At 38.4% G+C, this 22,390-nt stretch overlaps 2 protein-coding genes across 7 annotated transcripts in view; one reads left to right on the top strand and one right to left on the bottom strand.

Moving 5' to 3' along the window:
- Nucleotides 1-2,264, bottom strand: LOC112958233 (cytochrome c, somatic-like). 3 transcript variants are annotated; one of them, XM_026052037.1, is made up of 3 exons: nucleotides 2,090-2,264; nucleotides 886-1,060; nucleotides 1-273 (listed from the first exon to the last, which is right to left on the bottom strand). In XM_026052037.1, the coding sequence occupies exons 2-3, from the start codon at nucleotides 1,052-1,054 to the stop codon at nucleotides 125-127; spliced, it is 318 nt and encodes a 105-aa protein (XP_025907822.1). In that variant the 5' UTR covers nucleotides 1,055-1,060; nucleotides 2,090-2,264; the 3' UTR covers nucleotides 1-124. The 3 variants fall into 3 exon arrangements, with proteins under 3 accessions (XP_025907822.1, XP_025907823.1, XP_025907824.1); XM_026052038.1 differs by having other exon boundaries at nucleotides 2,095-2,264; XM_026052039.1 differs by lacking the exon at nucleotides 2,090-2,264 and adding an exon at nucleotides 1,674-1,740.
- Nucleotides 2,265-2,448: 184 nt separating this feature from the next.
- Nucleotides 2,449-22,390, top strand: part of RBM45 (RNA binding motif protein 45) — a 52,831-nt gene continuing 32,889 nt past the window's right edge. The window contains exons 1-10 of one of the 4 annotated variants that reach the window (XM_026052032.1): nucleotides 2,449-2,892; nucleotides 4,165-4,287; nucleotides 4,407-4,533; nucleotides 5,966-6,082; nucleotides 6,425-6,604; nucleotides 7,428-7,557; nucleotides 8,552-8,648; nucleotides 8,894-9,060; nucleotides 10,204-10,400; nucleotides 13,131-14,872. In XM_026052032.1, the coding sequence (XP_025907817.1) occupies nucleotides 2,449-2,892; nucleotides 4,165-4,287; nucleotides 4,407-4,533; nucleotides 5,966-6,082; nucleotides 6,425-6,604; nucleotides 7,428-7,557; nucleotides 8,552-8,648; nucleotides 8,894-9,060; nucleotides 10,204-10,396 (1,578 nt within the window). In that variant the 3' untranslated portion in view covers nucleotides 10,397-10,400; nucleotides 13,131-14,872. Of the gene's footprint in view, nucleotides 2,893-4,164; nucleotides 4,288-4,406; nucleotides 4,534-5,965; nucleotides 6,083-6,424; nucleotides 6,605-7,427; nucleotides 7,558-8,551; nucleotides 8,649-8,893; nucleotides 9,061-10,203; nucleotides 10,401-11,507; nucleotides 12,821-13,130; nucleotides 14,873-22,390 lie in introns of those variants that run through there. The other 3 variants (XM_026052033.1, XM_026052035.1, XM_026052034.1) reach the window with 3 other exon arrangements.

Below are 22,390 nucleotides of genomic sequence, written 5' to 3'. Positions count from 1 at the left end.
TCTTAAAACACGCTTTTATTTTGCTAAGGCCAGTACCTAATTAACAATCAACATCAAAATACTAAAACCTGAGATAGTCAAACTTCAAAACATTTTTCACTGATACTACAGCTGCTGCAATGTTTCAGGAGGTGGTTGCTTTTTTCAAGTATGCAACAAGATCAGCCCTCTCACTCTGCTTTTTAATGCCAGCAAATATCATTTTTGTTCCAGGAATGAATTTCTTGGGGTTTTCCAGGTATTCCATTAATGTACTTTCATTCCAGGTAACACCTGAAAAACAAACACAATAAAATGCAAGACTTGCCTCATAAATATTAAGATAACAAGAGTCTCAAATCTAAAGTGTGGTTCTCTTGCACATAATGTGTCTAGAATACAAGAGAAAAATGAGAGTCTATTGTACATAACAATTTTAATATTTAACTCAWATTTCTGTATCCAAGCGATACATAATTCATACATCATCTTTAAGTTACTCAAACAAGTCCTAAGCTTTAGTGAATGACAGAGTTTTGTCAAGTGAAACTGCAGCACAGCACAATGCCACTAGAGGGTAGTGAGCAGCAAACAAAATCTAGTAGCACTCAAACAGAAATGGAAATCTGTGCTTTGATACTACACAATTCTGTAAAAGATGTACATTCTGACCTGACATGCTGGGTATTGCTAAAGCCTCTTTTTAATTTAGGGATTGAGTAATTTTGCTTCTGAAACTTTAACTCAGTTTTTGCAATGCTGAGATGTAGACGATTGCAAGAGTCTGAATSTTTTCCTATTGAAAATGAATGTTTTCTTGTTGTACCTCTAAAGAAAAAGGCTTTTGAGAATTCCATATCTTCCCTCCCAGCCCTCTACCCCATCCATGCCATCTGTGAGTTTTACCTTTGTTCTTGTTAGAATCTGAATAAGAAAATCCTGCAGCTTGTCCTGTTTTGCGGCCAAATAAACCCCAAAGATTTGGGCCTGTCTTGTGCTTTCCACCTTTTTCAACTGTGTGACACTGAGAGCATTTCTGCACGAAGATCTTCTTTCCTTTTTCAACATCACCCATTTTGACCTATGACAAAAAAAAAAAAGGCAAATTTACACAATGATACAGACAAGATCAGTGTTGTTGGTCCCATCTCCAACAGTTTTAGAAAATATTTGTCTTACACAGCAATAACACACAGAAATTTGGGGCTTAATTATAAACTAAATTTGGATAGGTCTCTGTTGGACCTCTTACACAACCTCTTAAAAGATTTTCAATTCATCTGCTTATTCATGGTCTTGAGGGAATTCTTTACAAATTTATCAAAAGATAGAAGAGGYAAAAAGCACCATAAGGGTTTTCTTTTTTGCTCCATCTCTAAGAGATGCAGAATTTGCATGATAGATTCAGAAACCTCTTAAGTAGCCTAAAGTCACTTTATTGCTTTCTTAGAGCTACTCTAATGGTAAGAGAAAACATCCCCCCCCTTTTTTTGTTTTTCCAGGAGACCTATCTCGAAATAGAGAAGCATCTCAGGATTTCCCTGGGGGACACAGTGCTCAAGAGCTGTGTCCTAGTCAATATCCAGAATCTTCCTTCCATGAAAGTTACCACCACAGTGTAGAYGGACTCACAAGGCTTCGCCCTATCCAGAAATACAACCTCAAGGAATTCTTTATAATAACCTAGTCCTGACCTCATGGAAATAAGTCCGATGGCCCTGGCACACCAGCTGCTCCCAGCCAGGCCGGGAGGGCCCCGGGATGCCCAAACCCCCCGCACCCGAACAGCTCCCGAGCGGCCTCCTCGCCCTCGACGGCAGCCGGCACAGGTGTCGTCAGCGTGGCGCCCAATCACAGGCAGGGTATCTCTGCACGCTGYCTTCTCATTGGCCGCCGGAAGTCCATGGGGCGGGACTAAGGCACGCTCGCTTTCTGGCGGGAGTAGCAAGTAGCGAGAAGGCTGGGCGCTCTTAACGGTCTCAACGGTCGTTTCCACGGGGGGTGGGAACACGCAGCGCGAAGGCCCCAGCAGCGCTGCTCTCCCACCACAGCCTCCCTCCCCATGCCGAAATTTGAAATTGCATATTACATCTTTTTATAACACTTATACCTTACCAACAAAATACCTTGTTGTTCAGCACTATTCAATGCCCACTTTTTWAAAAATAGACTAAAAGTTAAGCTACTTTAAAATAAAAGTTGGTTCTAGGTGTTTTTCACAAAACACCCATCTTGCTCCGCAGGCCCAGAGCTCACGAGCCGCCCGCGTGACCGCTCAACACCCGGCGGCAGCAGCAGTGCCCTGGACGGGCGGGCTGTGCGCGGCTGCCCCGYTATATGGCGGCGCTCCCGCCCCCGCGGGGGCGGGTCCGATTCGCGGCAGCCGTTAAAAGCCGCCATTATCCCATGAGGGCCAGCGCTGCTTCCGCCCGTTGCTCCTCCCACGTCGTCGCGGGGCAGGGGGCGGCCATGTTGTCGCCCGCGCGGAAGGAGCACGGCGAGCGCTCCCCGCCGCCCTCGTCCGAGAAAAGCCAGCGGTCGCCGGCCGCGCGGGAGCCCGGAGGCGGCGCCTCGGCCATGGAGGAGAGCGGCGCTAGTGGAGGCGGCAGCGCTAGTGGAGGCGGCAGCGCTAGTGGAGGCGGCAGCGGCGGGTTCCGCTACTCGGCCGAGTGCCTGGACGAGCCGCCCAACAGCCGCGTGTTCGTGGTGCTGGGCAAGGACACGGGCGAGGCGCTGCTGCGCGAGAGCTTCTCCCCCTTTGGCGACATCCAGAACATCTGGCTCCTGCGCGACAGGCGCACCAACGAGTCCCGCGGCATCGCCTTCATCAAGTTCGCGCGCAGCTCGCAGGCCTGCCGCGCCATGGAGGCCATGCACGGCCGCAGCCTGGCGCCCGACACCAAGCCCATCAAGGTACCCGCTGCCCCCTCCCCGCCCGCCATGGTGGCGGCCCGCGCCTGCCCGGCCGCGCGGTCGCCCTTGGTGCGCTGCGCTTCGCTCCCCCGTTCCCTATCTGGGCCCATGCCGCGGCCTTTGCGCTCCTCCGAGTGACCTTTCGTGGCTCGGGGTAGCTCCGCGCCGAGCTGAAGCGCCCGCGCGTTATCGGAGCTGCGGCCTTGGAGAGCTTGCAGTGCTCAAAACTTCTGCCTTGTTTTGTAACCTCAAGAGAATGTGTGTAATGTGTGTATTGGCCAAGCCTAGGATCTTAATCCCCAACTTAAGGGATCTGGAACAGTCTTTGTAAGAGGGAGATTTTTGTTTAATTTTGTAGACCGTTTTTAGTTTTTTAAGTTTTACTTTACTCTGCAGAGCCTGATGGCAATTTTTAACTTCTTGAAATGTCTTCACATTGCCCARATAGTAAGATGCTAGGAATGGCTTTAAACAGTAGAAGACTGCTCTAATTTGAAAACAATAGCTGAGACTGTGAAATATTTGCTCATAGGTTTTGCTCATAGGAGCCAGGAGAGTAGATAAGCTGGTGTTCCTTAACTCACCTGTGTGAGCATTAGGTGAATTATTCAACAGCTCTGTGAAGGCAGTTGCTCCCTTTGTATAAGGTGCTCACATCAAACTTGTTTTTTATTTTCTTTTGTTTGTTTTTGTCTTCTGGATTGAACTGCTGAATTTTCTTCAATCAAAAGAAAGCAGTTTGGGGAAGTTGCAGGCCTGSTTTGACTTCTGGATTGAACTGAGGCTTTTTTTATCAAAAATCAAGCAGTTTGGGGAAGTTGCGGGCTTTCACTGAGCACTGCATTGGCAAAGTGAGCTGTGAACTCAGGCCGGGCCTTATTAAACTGCTTGATTGACTGGCCAGTTTTATAAATATTGCTATATTATGTTATGTTGCTGTATTTGTTGCTACTTTGCTTGCCATGACATTGGTGAGTGATACTGAATTAGGTCTGATCTATTTCTGACTGTTAAACAGTTCAAGAAAACTTCTGCAGACTTCTTGTCCTTTTGAAAAAATGCTGGAATGCACCATACTTAACAAAAGCTAATCTAATTTATTTGTTATTGGTGCTTATGTTGTCCAGAACCTCTTTCTCAAATCAGGAAATCTAGATTATGTGAAAGAGAAAGTTTATTAAACAAATCTTTCTTGTTTGATAGGTAGCTAGGCTTCCTTTAGTAACTAATGTCTGTGTATATGTGTATTTGTCTGTGTACTTATTTTTAAAGGTGTTTATTGCACAATCAAGAGCTTCTGGAAGCCACCGAGATGTTGAAGATGAAGAGCTTACAAGAATCTTTGTTATGATACCAAAAACCTATACAGAGGAAGATCTCCGGGAGAAATTTAAGGTGCTAATTCAGTATTTCTTGAATGTTATCTTAAACTGAATTTTGTTTATCAGAAGAGCTTAAAACATAAACTTGAATGTGTTTTTATTTTAAATTAATATGCATTTTAATCATTCTAGATGTATGGAGACATTGAATATTGCAGCATTATTAAGAACAGGACCACTGGAGAAAGTAAAGGTTTGGGCTATGTGAGATACTTAAAACCATCCCATGCTGCCCGAGCAATTGAGGAGTGTGATCGAAGTAAGGATCAAACTGAATTCTTCCTTTTTTCTCTCTCTCAGTAAGAGTAGATGGTGTAAGCTTGTTAGTGTACCTTTTTATCTTCAGCTTGCTTTGTAGATAAATTATGTAAGCCCTTTTTGAGCCAAAAGTTACAYTAGTGCTGCAAATGAAGAGTAGAATTGTTATTCACCTAGTTAMATTCTTGCAGGACCAGACCTTCCAAATAGGAATATGAAAAAGCTTTGGAAACGAATGCAGAGATTTTGTTTTCATGTGATACTGTCAGTCTCTAATGTAGACTCCATACTCAGGGAAAACTTGTTTAAAAAGAACTAAGGAGTAATCATATTTAAGCAAATATGTGCATTTGTATGCATGTACAAATATATGCCCTTTAAATCTAAAGTATTTGATAACTCATAGTTACTGTTGTGATTACACTAACTTAAAATCAAATTAATGCTAACTGAAATTTGTTCGATTACATCCAGAATTAGTGATTTGTTGCTTATACCCTAGACCCAGAAAGGTGTTAGTGAAATTGAGAGGGTTCAGTGGATGGCCATTTAACATGGTTTAAGGGCTGACAAGTATGGCCTGTGAGGAGAAGGTGAGAGACTTGGCATGTTGCAGCAGCTTTCAGCTGCCTAAAGTTATCTAGAAAATGGAGTCAGGTTCTTTGCTGAGGTGCATGGCAGGGAAAATAGGAGGCAATGGTCTATGCTGAGCAGGTGAAGTTCTGACTGAATATAAGAGATGGGGAATTCCTGAGGATAACTAAGAACTGAAGGACACTGTTGGGGAGGTTTTAGAAGTTCTGACCTTGGAGGTTTGTCAGACATGAATGGAGAACAAGCAGACAAACCCAAGCAGTTTTGTTGATCCTGCTTTGGCCAGGTCAGACATCAATGATTAATGTTCATTTAATCATAAATATTAAACTTTTTTGTTATAGTAGTATGCCTGCTGTATCTTAAATGTTTCTGTACAGTCTGTTCTGTTTGTTGACCCTCCCTGGKTAAGGATGTGTGTATGAACTAAACAGTTACAAATTATTCCTTTTTAGGTTTGAGAATGAGTGGGTTACCCTAAGAGTAAAATCTCATTTGTTCATAAAAGCAAATCCTAGTTCAGTGCAAAACACAGTAGGCATGCATTACTGAGTTGCCATGGAAGTTCAGCAGATTGCCTTAAGATGATCTCTGAATACTGCAGAGTAGGCTCTGTTTTATTTCAATTGTGATTAGAAATAGTCCTGTACAGAAGATTTTTTTTTTACAGCACTTATGTGAGGCTTCAAGAGTTATAGCTTAGTTATTTTCTTAAAAGCAGCTTTTACTCTGTTTTCTGAATAGCATGTTTCTAAATATTGTAATCAAAGCACACAGATCTAGTCATCTGGACTTAYGGAGTGCTAAAGTGATGCTCTATGTGTGGCTGTTTCTTTCAGGCTTCCGGGCCATTTTGGCTGAACCTAAAAATAAGTCATCAGAGTCCTTTGAACATGAATATTATAGTAACAGTAATCATACAAGGCAAGAACCAAGAGGAAATATGTTTCCATTTAGTAAGTTCTGTCTTTTTATCCTAAAAATGATTTGTGGTTTTGAATATGGTCACAAAGTAAGAAYGCAATTGGGTGAAGCTAGACAGCTGAAAGAGGCTGTGATCAAACCCTCAGTAATAGATTGGATGTTGGAGTTAAAGATTAGTCAAGTGTGCAACTTAMGTGTTTTTGACTTGATCTGCACTAGCTGGCTTACAGTTTAATCACCTGCCTTGATGAAATAAACATGTTACCTGTAGTATAAATTTGCCTTGGGTTGTTTTTAAAAAAAAAAAAGGAATTAAGAGACAAATGAAATGGAGACCTACTAGTGTGATGACTAATGTTACTTCTATCCTTGAGGTGGGCAACCAGAGTTTTGTTGCTTTGAAAAAAATGAGAGCAGAATTCAGGAGTCGGTCTCCAAGCGTCTGTCAGTGGTATCACGGCTTCCTTTTGTCCAAGAGCAACTGTCTGCCCTGTTTGATCTCATCCCAGGACTGGAGTACTGTGATATTCAGAGAGATCCACATACAAATAATGGTAAGTAAAAGTACAGAACCAATTTTTCTTTTTTAGAAGTATTTTTAATTTGTTCTTTAGAACTGTAAAATACAGTATACTTGTAGGAAATCATGTTTTATGTATTAGCAGTTACTGCTATGACTGTTTAAGCATAAAAATTCAGTTTTGTTTGTACCCCTCTTTAGCCTTCAATACTTAMCTTCTTTTTCCATACAGAGCATAGAATTTCACTGACAAAATCAAAACCAGCAGAAGTATTTTTTATGGTCAAATAAGCTTTAGGCTGATTAAAAGGAGTGTTTTGAATATGACTAGACATAAAGTTTTCATGTTTTCTAAATGAATCTTTTGTGTTTTCATTTGAAATAAGTGGCTCTCTATGTATGGATTGTTTTGGTTTCAGACTTTGTTTTGTTACTAYTGGAAAAATGTAAAACAGCTCGGTGCTTTAACAAGCTTGAAATGGAAATGATTCAGAGAAAAAGGCATCTGTGAAGTTGCATTTTTAAATTATTCCATTAACAGTGAATCTAAAGTATTTTTTATGTAGTATGGGGTTGGATAAGACATGTTAACCTCTGTTGCAATGTAGAGGTTTCTAGTGAAAAGGAGATAGTACCAACTTCTCAAGCTGATATAAATATAGCTACTGTCATCAGTTCTAGTATTTTTCATCACAAATGCAAAGGATGTTGCTGTTAAATGTACTGTTTGGTAAAAAGCCCTTGAAATGTTGTAACATCCATGACGAATCTGAGGCTTGATCTTACTGCTTTCTAAAAGTGTAGTATGTTCTTAGAATATACATTTATCACACTAAATATATATGYTTTACTTCTAGGGTATGCTGTGATTCAGTATAGTAGTGCTGCATCAGCTATATATGCCAAACATAAATTACATGGTTTTGAGTACCCTCCTGGAAATAGACTAATTGTCACTTTCTTAGAAGATGGGTGCGATAGCTCAGAGTAAGTACCAATCCACACAGAAAGTTGCAAGTTGTGTGTTTGGAGAACAAATTTAAAAAATACCAGCTATAAAGGAGGGAAAAATATAAATACATATGTAAAAAAGGAACAGCAATGTCACTACAGTGCTGTTTCACCCCTGTAATAATATTTTTTGAAATATGATGCCTCTATATAATTTGGAATAAGCCTTTTGAAACTTCCACTATTTGGATAAGAGAAAGGAAAATAAAATATATTCTCAGGATGCATCCTTTAGTGAACCTTTTGGCTTTTATGGGATTTGAACCAAAGCACAGTAAGGAAGGAATATGTGGAGATTTACTTCAGAAGTGTGTACATGATCTGAACTAAAGCAATAATTATTTGCAACCGGTGGTTTTGGCAACCTTTCTTTCACTCCTCAGTATTTTCTGTTGTTGCATTGCCTTACAATGCAAAAGTGCAATTGCCTTCATTCTGTTGGGGAATAAGAAAATACTCAAAATGATTTGGAAATGGACTTTAGTGTCTACGATAATGTTACAACAGTCTTAGCATGGTGAGTGTTTCAATAAACACTGCAGAAAATAGACTTTTATTTAAAAAACTTTCTGTAATAAACTTGATTTTAATCAGAAATGTGCACTTTAGATGACCTTTCTAGGTAGAGAGGTCAAGTCCCCTTTATTCTTTATTGGGACTTTTTATAAAGTTTCTCTGTCTTATATACCTTTCACAAAATATATGGAAAAAGTAGGATATTGTAGACTTACTTGGCTTTTCTTGGTAGTCTGGGGAAAATAGCTTTGTGTAGAGATGTGAATGTTTTATTTTGGTGACTTTTAGCTGCCAGGTATATTTGCAGGGCATGTACACCTGGCTTTTTTCTTCTCCATGATCTATTTAAGCTTACAGATTTTTAAAAATCTTTTTAGATGTGTAAAGGGTATTTTATTTTGTTGAATTTAGGATTATAGTAACTTAGCTTTCTTATTATCACTTCTGCTTGCAGCCTCATTAGAAGAATGGCAACAGAGCTGGTAACAGCACACATGTCATCATTGTTGTGGAATAATAATTTTGCTTCTCAGCAGTGTAGGACACCTCCTGTAAGTTAATGGATACTATTAATATTTTTATTTGCTTTAGATACTATTTAAATCAAGTATTTCAGGTTAGTTGTTTGTTAGTTCTCTTTAAAGATGTGTGACATTGGAATTTATTTTCCAAGTTAATGGAATAAGTAATGAGTTAGGCTTAGAACTGTTGCATCTTGCTAGTGTCTTACAGTTGGATCGAAAGGTTAAAAAATCAAACTTTCTGACCAATTTATATTTCATTTTTTGTCTTTCAGCAGGCCTTTGGGGGAACATCTAGCTCACAGTTAATTCATCCCCAAACAGATGCCATACTTCCACCACACAAAAAAAAGGTTCCTCCTGATACTTCTGTGAAAGAAAGGCTTTTCATACTATTTAATCCCCATCCTTTACCCATAAGTGTATTGGAGGATGTATTCTGGTAAGATTGTTACAAGATTGTTTTTTTTTCCAGAAAAGTAAGGTCAATTTCTATCAGTCTTCCTGATCTTCAACATTTATGGAGTTGATTAAAGTTCAGCAAAAAAAAAAGATAACAGTTAACTTTGAAACAGTCATTTAATTGTTGAAGAAAAGTAGTTGCAGCGCTAATAACTAAAACTTGCTATACTGATGATGATCTGGCAAAAATAACTAGTCTCTCTTTTGTAACCAAAAACACTGTAGTTCCTCATCTCAGGGTAACTAATTTGGCATTTTCCTACCACATGTTTTAAGATTTTAAATATTTTGAAAATTCCACAGTAACCTCAGGGAGTAGACTTAGGGAGTCTTTTAAATCCTGAGACACTTCGGTGTTTTGTGTCTTCTGACATTATTTCAACAGTGATTTCCCATGACCTGCATGCTAGTAGCAAAGATCCTTACTGTCTTTAAAAACAAATGTTTATTTCATCTGTTTACTGGTGTTTTGTATTTATTTTTAGTATATTCTTGAATTAAAAGTCAGCATTTCCCATCTTTAATTGCTGGCAATGCAGAAATTCTTTAGAAAGCCAGAATATTTTCCAAAAACAAGGAAGAAGGGGGGGCAAAAAAAGCATGGACTTAAGTGCAATATAAAATCATGCCAAACAACTATTTGATGCACTAGATATTTTTATTCTAGCTGTAAATCCTAGTTTTTGCACTTCAATAAGCTCCTTAAGGTATGTGATATACAGACTTTAAGGAGCTGCCTAGGAAGCCTCTGAATGGTTTGAAATTTGATTTTTCTGTAATACTAAACACTTTGAGTCATTTCAGTAGGACCTTTTCATAGATCACAGCTGTTAAAATTCATGTTAATGGGAGGCAAGTATTAGCTGTATGTTTTAAATAAGRGAAATGAGTGGTAGTATGCATGGTTCTGATTGTAGTACACCACAGAAGATATGGCCTACGAACCGGTGGGTTTCTATCTGTCTGTGCTTGGACTAAGAGAAGGACATAAGGAAAATATCCTGGGTCCAGGTGGCTAAAGCAGAAGATCTTGTGTACTTGTACATGGTATGGGGTGGCAAGTCTTGGTGCTGCAGCAAAATTGCAAGTAATGTATTGCTATTAATTCCTATTTTGTTTTCAGTCGCTTTGGACACCTGATAAAAGTTTACCTTGTGGCTGGAAAAAATGTGGCATATGCAAAATTTGCAGACAGAGGAAGTGCCAGTGATGCCATAACTGCATTACATGGAAAGATTGTAAATGGTGTCAGGCTTAAAGTAAGGTTAGCAGACTCTCCTACAGAAGAACCTAACAAACGTCAGAGAACTTACTAAGTGGGTAAGTACCCAGTCTGAGTTGTTACTTTAAATATGAATACTTGAAATAATGAGTTTSAAATGAGTTTCAAATTAAACATGAAAAATGTTACAATAAATTTGAATTGTAAAGTTGCTGGCTAGAAACAAATCTATTTTGTAATATTTGCACATACTATATGTTTATGACATGCACACTGTTTTTAGTAAAATCTTTATTTTTGTAATGTTCGAGGAAATAGCAAGTTGATTGGTATCAATTTGCATGTTCATAGTATTTGCTTTATGTACATAAGCAAATCCCATAACATTGAAAAGAGTATGGGAAAAATAAACAATATGACAGTTCAGCTTGTTTGTGTCTGTCTTTCATTGAAAACACATATACCCTCTTAATGGTGTTGGATAAGAGGTTATCCCTGCAAAGGATGGAGAAAGAAAGGGTAAAATAGCTGTGGAAAGCACAGGGAAGGTTATCAGGTGAGAACTGAAAGATTCTGGTTGTCTGGGCTTTCAGAAAGCATGTGTAGTTGGGATGTATGATGGTAGAGAGAATATTGCAGAGTTTGTGGTGAGGTTAGTGTTTGGTTTAGATACTTTGTAGTATTTCTGAATATGAAAAGTCATACTTTGTGGGCTAGGTAATCTTTTTTGGCCTCTGGTAGCTGGCCTGTTGACAATGTCACTTTGTTGCCTTTAAGTTATGAGGCAGATCACACAGGGAGATGTTCAAGTCAAAATCTGACTGTTTTCAGGACATGGGTTTTATTAGAATGATAACAAATTTATCTTCTATTAATTTTTTACATTAGAACCATTACCAAAAGAAATTTTAGTGGTTAAAGATTAAATACTTTTTAATATGTATATACAAAAGAATTTTCAAATATCATGTCTTCCAAGTAATATTAGTAACCACATCATAGGGAAAATGCAGTCTTGTTTTCTTTAATTAGAAACCACCACATGAAATAGTGACTCTGTATCAGTATTTTACTTCTAATCTTGTTTTGCTTCTTGTATCTTTTTTAGTGTAGAACTCTTCTACACCTTTATGTACTTTTTTTTGACCTGCAAGTTACACGAACCAAAACATTTTCACCTGCATGTGTGCTCTTTTTTATAATAGCTTTCAGAGTATGAGAAGAGCTTATTTTCCTTCAAACTAAAGCTTTAAATTGCTCATGTCAGAATGAGTGGAATTCCGTACATCTGAAATAGAATTTGAGAAGCAAAAAAAAGTTTTCACATCTTCAAACTAAGTGGCACAAATAGTCTCCTTAGCTAAAACTTCTCTGAATTTTCACTTGAAGTCAATCTCTTAAAAATAGTAATTCTCGTCTAAAGTCCCATTGTATTGCTTGTCTCATCTCTAAAAGTTGACTGCATTTCTGTGAGTTTTTATAAGACTATAATCTGAAAATTTGATAGATTGTTTTTGCATAGAAATGCTTGATTTAAATTGAATTGATTGAGTGATTTCAGTTAAATTATTCTTTCAAACCACTGATTGTTTTAGAAACATTTTCTCAAAGTGTTCTTCTATAAATCCAGTGTAACTTACAAAATTAAAGGATACTGTATGATTATAATTTGTTATGCAAATCAGCTTCTGTGTTCAGAACAACTTTTGGTTATCAGGAAATTTTGAATAATTGTGCAGTAGTGTGCTACAGTAGTCAATTTTTGTGGCTCTTCTAAAGGCCAATGAAGAGTTAATTATGTAAGTATTTAGAGTAGCAAAGAAATGATGGAAATACAGTTCAGTAATGTTCTCTCAACTATTTACTTTATAAGCTCTTTGTAAACCATTTTGCTTACGGTTAAGTTCAGACTTAAAGACAGCTAAGATGTRTATTTTGAAGCTTTTTATAGCTGCCTCATGTTCTTAATTGCATTTTGCTTGTACTGTCTACCCAGGTTTTTGCATTGCTTTGCAGGCTATTTCAAATTTCACTGAAACTGTATAATAGCTGTAGTATATTTTCTTAAAACTGAGAGGAAGGAATGGATTTAGTGTTTGCCAGAAGAATATGGTGTAGAATTTAAATCTCCTTATTGCAACCTATTAGCTTTATTAAAAGCAAACATCAAGCAAAGAAATTTTCAAGCAGTCCTCTAATAGCTCAGCTTCTGGCTAACATTATATTCCAGATGCCTAACAGCCATCCAGAACTGTCAGGCTCTGAGTCCAGTCTGGTCATAATTGTTGTTCATAGGCTGTAGCCTGTAACAGATAGTTTAACTGTAGTTTTTTCCTCTAACTGATAACTTTTTTGCTGCTTAAACATGCACCTTTTGAAAACAATTCTTTATTTAAAGTTGGAAAAAACATGTTCTGTCCTGAAGTACTTGGTCACTGTTTTCCTTATTATCCTTGTGCATCATTGCTTCTGTTTGCATTCTCTTTTTTTACCTAAAAATTGGTTAAAGAACTAACCTGTAGTGTGTGTATTTATAATTTAAAAAGTAATTATGTCTTTGAAATAATCTCCAAGATAAGTTAACTGTATTTTCTATTAACAGCATATAGCAGAAAAAAAATGCTGGCTTTCATACACTGCTCAGAAAGAGGTACCCATTAAAAAGAGAGAAACATATATATAATGTTAAATACTATTTTATATACTTTAGAAGACTTTTCATTTATAAATGTTGTAAGAATTGTAAGAATTATCTTTTCTAATGTGGTAAAATAAAAATAGATGTATTGTTTTTTGATACTATTTTTGTGCTTGTGTTCTTTCTACAGAAACTAAATAATGACATGACCCTCAGCTAGCTGACTGACTGACTGAGAAACGTGACTAGACATGGTTCCTGTGGACAGTGACTGCTTTTTACTGTTACATAGATGATCTTATATACGGTATTATCTGTTTCAAAAATGGGAACATGTAGTTTTAAAATTACACAGCCATTTGAAATTGTAAACTGGTGGTTCTTTGAATAGTCTAGTAATATTTTGCTGATTTAGATGAAAAATCTGCTTTATATACTGTTTAGTGCAAAGGACGTTTGACTGAGTCAGATGACTGAGCTACTGAAGCTTCTGCATGCTTTTCTGAAGCCTTTTGATTGTAACTGTGCGGGAATGTATAGAGCTTGGGGATTGGGCTAGAGGACTTTTGTGGGTGTAAGAAGCTTTCTGTGAATATGCTGTTTGAATAACAATTGGGTAATTCAGTATTTCAGCAAGACCATTGGTAAAGAGTAAACTAAAATAATTTGAAATATTTGCATAGATAACTTGCTAACATAGCAGATACCTTGATAGCATAGATAATTTGCATAGATAACAAGCTGATATAAAATACCTGCTTTTCTGTGTATCTTGGAATGCTGCTTGAGTTAAAAATACCCTGGTTATTAAAAGATAAAACCACTGGGCTAAGAAGTGATTTTTCTATTAGAGCACTACATCTAGATTTGWAGCTGTATATGTGCACATGCTTTGTTTCTGTTCCCTGTGTGCGTGCAGAACACTGAAATTCTACTCTTTGGTAAATTCTAATTGCATGTATCCTGGGGGACCAGTGTACTCTGCACCTCCCTTTCCAGTGATCCCAGTGCAACTCCCTGCTACTGGAACATCCCTAGGGCATCTTCAGGACTGTTTACTTTCACAGAAATCTCAGGCATACAGGGAAATAATGATGTGAATTCAAGTCTTATTCCCTTAGTTACTGGCATGCAGGATAGTCAAMTGACAGCTACTGTGTGCAATTTCAGTGAGATGTTTCTCCCAAGAGGGAGTTGGTGTTGCAGGCACAAAAGGGTAAAAGTGGCAGAAACTTAGTTGAATAAGATTGCACAGCCTAATGTGCAGATATTAGGAATCTTTAAAATAGCAGTTGCCTAAGAAACCTTATTTTGCTCATATCTCTTCTAATATCTATTTTGGTGCAGTCCTTCATGAGTCACCCAGTTTTGTGCCCTCCCAGAGAACAGTTGCTTCGTTCAGCATAAATGATGAAACTGAATCAGCTACATGGTTAACAATGTCTGTAAAAATATTTGCTTAATTTGTTATAGATGTCAGAATTTGTATAGTGGACAAAACATTTACGATTAAACTTGGAGAACTGGATCTGATCTCTCACACAGACACAGAGATGATCTGTGCCAAGGGCTGCCATTTCTCTGGGCYTCTGGGAAGGTATATTTTTTTTCTCACCATTCCTCATCACATCTTTTTGGAGTAGAATTTGGAGTTTTCTTTTACATTTTTTTTTCAAGGAARTAGTTCTGACCAGGCTGCTTTGCATCTGTTTACTGGTCTTTACATTGGCAAGTCAAAACTGTCTACAGGCAGAAGGAATATTAGATTTCTCTGAAAACTGTAGCACATATATTCTAGTTGGCTCATACTTAGAAAACTGGCCATAATTATGTAGATTTTTTGTTTATGGTTTCCTAGTAATAATGATGTAAAGTTGGTAACTAAAATTCAGTATGTTTCTCTGACTTGTGTTTTTGCTCTTGTTCATCAGCTATAGTTTCTGCTGACACTGAAGCTGAAGAGCTGTGTAGCTCTTAAAAATACTGATTTTGTATATTACTCTAAATGTAATGTCCRTTAGAAATGATACTATTCATTTTTTGATTAGCAGAAGAGTCTTTGTATAAATGAGATACTTGYGTGTGTTGCCTGAATGTTGACATTAAAGTATTTTGGATCATTAAATGAGAAAAGGCCATTCTTGTGGATGCTGTTTATTTGGTAAGTGTTCTTTAGGTCTGTGATTGCTGTCTACTGCTCTGGGGCTTGCAGCGCTCGTGGAGACCCATCTCTTCTGTGGAGCGCTCGTGGAGACCCATCTGTGCACAAGAAAGAGCCCTGGGGATGAAGGGGAGTTCTCACACCTGCCCGGGGCAGAGCCTGGGGTAACATGCACAATGTGATCAGGTTTTGTTTGTGTGCTCCCTCCTCACTRTTAATGCTCCACTTTGTGACCTTTTCTAATGTTTCTTCTAGTGTCCATGAGGGTGTCACCCAAGGTCTGCAGTGTGGGGAACTTACTGTGCTCTTACAACTGCTAAATGAATAAGTAGGAGTCAAAAGGAGGAAGGAATGATTGCTGTTTAGGAAGAAAACAGCATGTAACTGTGTGTACGGCCTGGTTCTGTGGATGCCATTTTCCTGAACTTCTGTATTTGCTTTTGTTAAATGGTTTATTCAAACTTTGTCAAAGATTCCACTCAAGTTTTCCATGGAATCTCAAATTTGAACCATGTTTGTACTGATTTTTCAAAATAAACCAGAAAAATCATAAAYGAATGACAAAGGGTTAATAGTCCCATGTTCAATTAAACCTCCTCAGAGCTCCAGGATGAAGAGGGACCTTGGAGCTKGCAGTATTGCCAGGCAATCCACCCAGTTCCAGCAGAGGTCACTGGTCTCTTGGATGTATGGAGCATGCAACTCAAAACTGATGCTGCTTTTAAAAATCTCTAACAGGTTCTAAGCTAATTTACTTGAATATACAAAATCTTAAATTGTTTTACCCTTTTTGACAGTGATWTATTTTGAGAATTCTCATTTTTAAATAGATTTAAACTGTATTGAGTTTGAGTAAGAGAAAGGAGGCTCCTAGTTGAACTTCACTTGTTACTTTTGTAAACAATTCAGTTTCTTTTGGTTTGGAAATATCATTATTTTTGCATGCAGAGTGTGAAAATTGTTYGAGACACCTGAAAACAGTGTGCACAGAACACCTCTTTATTTCTTGACAAAAGTCTCAGTCATGTGAAGAATAGATTGGGATAATAAGTAGAAAATAGGAAGAGTGCCAGAGAAAAAAGACAAAGCAAGAGGAAAACAAGGAAGTTGCAAAGATGTCCTGATTTTGAGGTAATAAAGTAAGAAACGGTTAGTCTAACAAGAGGTCAGACACAGGGGTCTCCAGATATATGAAAGAGGCATATCAAAAGAAAAAATGCAGAGGAGTAGGGTGCTCTGGAAGCTGGTGTTTTAAGTTACCTTTAGGTGAAGTGATTCAGGGTTTTTTGGACAGATGTCTATTATAAGTAAACCACAGAAACTCTTAGGCAATTTGTTGTAACTTTATCCTCTGGCCTCTTATTTCTCCTTTGTTTTGGAAAAATACCCAACATGGAGCTCTTTACTGACTTTTTGKACACACCTGCTTAATATTGTGGCTTGAGGTTTATTTTTAGAGCTGTGTCTGTCATTCAAAGTGTATACTGTCTGAGTGTTAAGTAATTTCTTTTATAATTCTTCTGCTGTGTTCTGTCCCTTCTGCCTAGCTGTAACTCTCTTGAACTTACCAGAGCAACTTCTGGTACAAATTCAGATCTAGTAGTTAATCCACCTCTAATTTTGACAGGGACAAGTACAGCAGCACAAGCTTGGGTTACAAATGGGATTAGGCCTTCTGGATGCTGTATTGCATTTGAAGCATAGGAGTGCTTCCAAATGTTAATGCAGTTCTGCTAGTTAAAGCTTGTAAGAGGAGAAGAGAGAAAAACAAAATAGGAAGCAGCCTTGGTGGTGATTTATAAATATCACATCTTGAAAATACTGTTCCAGTACTGTACAATTCATATGTTTTTGTAGATGAAGTCATGAACTATACATGGCAYTCATTACTTTTGAATGGAAAAAGATTAAGTGGAATATATTATTCATACATACTAGTATAAACCAGAGCATTTCCTTCTGTTTGTGTCTGAGTTAATATAGAAGTTGAAGTGTTATAGGGAAGATTAAGTTGGCAAAGGAGAATGTGAAATAAGTAGATTAATAACATAGAAAATTAATGTGACTACCCTGCATAGCACAGATTACATTCTGATTTCAGGAGGATTGTCAAATTCTGATGAATACTGTTTGTAGGCGTGGAAGAAAATATTTTGCTTCAGTTAATGCAGCTCATAATAAAGAAATGAGAGGGTGCTAGTTCCAATAAAATGGGAGAATTTAGCTCATTTCAGAATAGCTACTAAAATGGTTACAAAAATAATACTTCAACTGATAGGCTTCCTAGGAGAGACACCTGAGATAAGAGGTCTTTCATGCTGATTACTCAAATCATTGGTTTCTTTTCTGGAAGCAAGTTCTGAGTATTTAAAACAAATCTAAAGGACTGGATTTTTAGGAGGTAGCATGACAAAGTGAAGTGTCAAGTGTTCTAATATTATGTGAGGTCTGAAGGGTAGAAGTATAAGAAAGTAAAGAGGGCCTGTGCTTGGCTCTAACCTGTGACTACAAGTAAGAGGTGGAAGAGTTGTACCTTCGAAGATACTAGTAACTGAAGAGAAGATCTGGAATACTGAGGAAAGGGATTCTGTTTAAAGGGGCTCCACTTACCTTCAAGCTGAGGTGCCATAGCAAAGAGCAGCAGTATTTTGTTTACATATTTATAGGACCTTGATAAGAGGGAAGTTAACTGCTGACCAGAGCCTACTCTATATTTAGAGAAAGTGTTTACAAATATTGAGCACGGGAAGATACCCTGGAGATACCCTGGGAATTCTTCCAGCTGTTCATCGCTTGAATGTAGTGGCAGAGGTCTGTGTTCAGAAAGTGCTTTGTGAATAACTTCTCCAGATGTCMTTTAATGAAATCCAAGACAATGATAACAGCCCTTGCAAGTATATGGCATTGAAACTCTACTGGAAATGCAAGTATATACTAGAAATATCTTCTGAAATAGAAATAAGCAACTTCACAAGTGAAATATCAAGAGCACTGAGTGTTATTTTACATATCAGAATCTTGGTTATGTGCTTTCCAAGGTGCTCTAAATCTCCCTCCTAATGTGGCTACTGCAAACAATGATAGCAGGAGTGGGGTCTTCATAGCTGAAACATCAGATGATTCACTTCCTAAAATACCAAAATCAAAGGCAATAACATATAAAAACRTGAAAGAAAAAGAGAAAAGCTGATTTAACTTGTGGTCAAAGCTAAAGGGGAAGTGAGCAGTGAAATGTCATTACTGAGCTCTCTAATAGCATTCAGATACTTGACAATGAAGAAATTTTATATGTGATGGCTGGTACCCTCACCCATCTTCTCTTCATAAGGCTCAAATGAAGGACTGGTGGTATGCAAAAGCTGTTTCTTTGTTTTGTTTTTTTGTACTTTACTAGAGGGAGATGGTTGTCAATAATCTTCCAGGTTCTCTAAATTGAAAAAAGTGCCATTTAAATATAAAGCAAAAGAGTAAATCAAAGAGTTTTATTACAGCATTTGCAAGCACAATTTTGTTGTTGTGTACGATATGTATTTTAGAGTGTTCATAGTGCTTAGTTTTTGCAGCCTTTACAGAAAGGAAATGGTATCCATCTGTTCAAGACAAGGCCATGGAAGTACTATCCATTGCTAAAATCAAGTATGAAACATTCTTTTCTTTGGGTAGAGATACTAGCTGTACAAGTAGCAGCTGTACAGATTTTGTTTATATTAGATTTTACCACTCCGGCTGATATATCATATGTTTGTTTTCAGGGATTCTTGGAGTTATGCCAAACTCACTTTAGATTTGCCGTACAGAATTCTAGTTTCTTATATTTAATTGGAGCATTCTTAATATAGTTTTTAATTCCTACTTTGTAAGGTAAACACTTTTACCTGCTGTTTGAGTTTAAAGCATCTCTTGAGCTTCTACTTGTGTTTCCACTTCTCTTTCAGTGCAAAGTCATTATTCCTTTCTATTCCAGGGTGTCAAGTAATTGTTCAGACTTTAATCTTGTGATTATCTATGAACATGTAAAAATTTTTTAATCTGTGTATATCCTGTGCTATCACACTTTAGGATTTCTCTTGCTACATACTGCCCCAATTTTATGTAAAGGAGGGTGAAAGACAGTGCTGATGTGAATAGACCAGTGCATATAGATTATGCCTCCTGGATAGATCTAATCCTAGAGATCTACGAAAAACACTTTTTTCCCCCCAGATTCTTCTCAGGTGACTAATTATGAAATAAACATGAAAATTCAGAACTAAGTTTCTGATTTAACTACCAGGAAGGGTACAGAAAGGCAGGAGTATGTTTTCATACCTCAGAGGTACTGTTCGTCTGCAGTTTTTCGTGTCTATTTGAATATGAAAAAAGTCTAAACTATTAGAATGACTTTATGGAATCAAAGTGGAAGTCCATTTAATTTTGTATCCCATTCTCCAGGATGTCTGGAAAGCAGTATATGTGGAAATAAGGTTTATTTTAAAGAGTGCCCTTTGGCAGCTTTTCAGCAGGCAGGCACCTCCTAAGTAGGAGCTGAAAAGGAAAGCCTAATAGCCACTGATACCCTTCATTCATTCCTGTAATCCCTATTTAAATACATCTGTGTCTTCAGCTCTGGACATGCTTATATCAGCAAGCCACCCAATCTGATAGAAGTTTCTGTTGAAAAACTTTCCCCTTTTTGCTTTAAGTCTCTTGCCTGTGCATTTGCTGGGTCTCCTTTAATCTTGTATATTGACAAAGAGCGTATAATCATTTCCTCTTGGCTTCCTCTGTGTCCTTCAGGATTTTACAGATTAGAGGCCTGTCTTCTCTCAGCCTGTTTTCTTGTTAGAAATATCTCATCATCACAGAAGTTTTTCTATAGAATATTCATACTCTGGATGGGCTTTTAGCCTTGTATATATTTTTTTCTAGTTCTATGTATTTATATGAACCAGTATTGAACACAGTACTCAGATTTATATAGCAATGTAATGAGGTCTTCTGTTTTGTTCTCAGTTGCTTTTATAGTAATTTCTGACATTTGCTTTTTTGACAACTCCTGAATAGTTAGCTAATGCTTGCAGAGAGCTACTCACAGTGACTCCAAATGATAAAGCTTAATTTAGAGCCTTTTGCTGCGTAGGTTTAGAGTTTTTTCCATTGCTGCTTATACTAGCTTGCATTTATTGACATAGAATCTCATCTGCTGTCTTCCTGACCTGTTATTCAGCATTGAGACTCCTGGACAAATGCTCCTAGTCAGCTCTAGCTCTTCCTAACAATTTTACATCATCAGGAAATGACAGATACTTCTGTATTGCCCAAGTAACTTTGGGCTATCAGTGTAAACGTGTTCACTCAGAGGTTCAAAAAAAAAAAAAAAAAAAAAATCAGCCCCAAAGAAGATGCAGAAAATGAAATAAGGTTGTGTTGGGTAGTCTATAACCATGAACAAAAAAGGCAGTTGATCTGGTTTCCCTGCATGAGCTAATCGTGATGTCAGTTGCACTTTCTGATTTCTGGAGACTGCCTTTCAGCCTTATGTTTTTATTCTCTGTCATGTCCTTTTACTCTATGAGGTCTTTGCTGTGCTCGCCATGGCTCAGCGTTTGCCTTGCTGGCCGTGAATCTCCTGCTGCATCCTGAATCTCGCTCTGCCTGACTTGTTTTACTTATTGCCTTTACTTGTTGCTCTTTGGTGTTCTGTACTTCATTAATGCTACTTTGTGTTCATTCTTTAAAGCATTTCTCAGTTTTGCTTTGCTTGAATTAACCTGAAAAAATGCATTATTTGCAAAAGTCCTTAATGAAAACATTTATCTGAACTGAGAGCGCCTTGCCTAAGGGGGCTGATTTCACACATACAAACCCTGGCAATAAACAACAAAGAAACAAATAATTCCACAGGCCAAACTAGCACTTTATGCATTTTTTCTGCTAGTATGGGAGAAAATGAAAACTAATTTATTATGTTTTCATATATAAATTTAATACCCATCAATCTGTTTAACATGTGGGTGGTACATAAAGACTTCACATTATTTTTGGGGAATTTCCATTCTGCTAAAATTAAGGAGCTCCTTTTAAAAGTATTTGTGTTGCCAAGATTTATGGAAATTTCATGGTTTACCTCAGTGGAGGGTTTCTGTTTTGTGGTGCTTTTTTTTTTCATTTTTGGATGGAGACTTCTCTTCCCAAGAGTCCATCATACTTTACTTTGCAAGAATGAGTGGGCAAAGAGTGTTTAGCTTCTCTTATGACTGTGTTCCCATCTCAAGATTTCAACAGCATGTCCAGAAGTTTGTTCCTGGTATTGTAAATACTGTAAAGATGTCGCTGAAAAGCATTCTTATGGCACAAGGTAAGAACCAAACTGATCTTCAAAATTTGTACAAGATTCCTTAGCGCTGGTGTGCATCAAGGTCTCTTGCTGGTGCTGCTGGAGTGATAGGATTGGAATTTTTTCCTGTTAACCCAGTGACATTGGGGTGAATCCATCAAAACAAGAGCTTATTTTAGGATCCCCATTTTATGTAACTATGCCAGAGGAACTTGAGGGGTGTATCTGCAGGTGCATACACACATTAGCATTTTGTGATCCATCATTTATGTAAGATAATGGTGTAGTTTAAGAAAATATATATGTTCCTGCCTGTTTGTTTCTGTGTAGGTGTTGACTAGTAATAATCTCTGTAGAAGAGCCTAAACCAGCTTCAGAACTTGGTACCGAGTTCACGGGGCAGTGGTACGAAGGGAGTTGTTCAGAAGGAAGCCTGCGAGCCCTGCGCTGCCGCTGCGGCTTCGGCAGCCCCCTGAGCTCCCTGTTCTCCCTTCGGGGTTAGAAACGTCGAGCGGCCAGCTGACCACAGCTCTGCATGGTGCTGCTGACAGCTCCCCTCCAGCCCTTTGCCCTCGTGACTGCCCCTTCTAGGGGAATAAATGACTACATAGAGGATAGTGTTAAACTTTACAGAAGGGTTGTGGGCCTTTGTGTGTTATAGCTTAGTTTTTCCATAGGTTTTTATAGGGAAAAAAATGTTTTTGTGATCATGACCGCTGCTTCAAGGAGTGCTGTTCCTCTGCTCCTTCTTCCCGGGGCTCCTGCCCAGCCCTGGGCCCGTGGCCGCCGCTGCGGGCGGTTCCCGCCCGKGCCCTTCCCCGCAGGAGCGCGGCGCGGCGCTCGGGCGGCAGCTCTGTCGCGATACGACCCCTGCCAGGGTGACGACAGCGGGGGAGGTGCCGCGGCTCTCGCTGCGGGAGCCGCGCGGCGCCTCGGGCCCTGACGGCAGCGCCGGGCCGGGCCGTGGCGGCCG

The sequence above is a fragment of the Nothoprocta perdicaria genome, unplaced genomic scaffold, assembly GCF_003342845.1.
Source record: "Nothoprocta perdicaria isolate Ctin4 unplaced genomic scaffold, notPer1 scaffold_83, whole genome shotgun sequence".
Taxonomy (NCBI): domain Eukaryota; kingdom Metazoa; phylum Chordata; class Aves; order Tinamiformes; family Tinamidae; genus Nothoprocta; species Nothoprocta perdicaria.
Note: the sequence above shows the minus strand (reverse complement) of the source record. Positions and strands in the feature narration are given on the sequence as shown.

Coding starts and splice junctions, on each gene's coding strand:
- LOC112958233 (XM_026052037.1), bottom strand. CDS start 1,054: ATGGGTGATGTTGAAAAAGGAAAGAAGATCTTCGTGCAGAAATGCTCT. Junction 274..885: donor AGATTCTAACAAGAACAAAG/GTAAAACTCACA, acceptor TTTGTTTTTCAG/GTGTTACCTGGAATGAAAGT.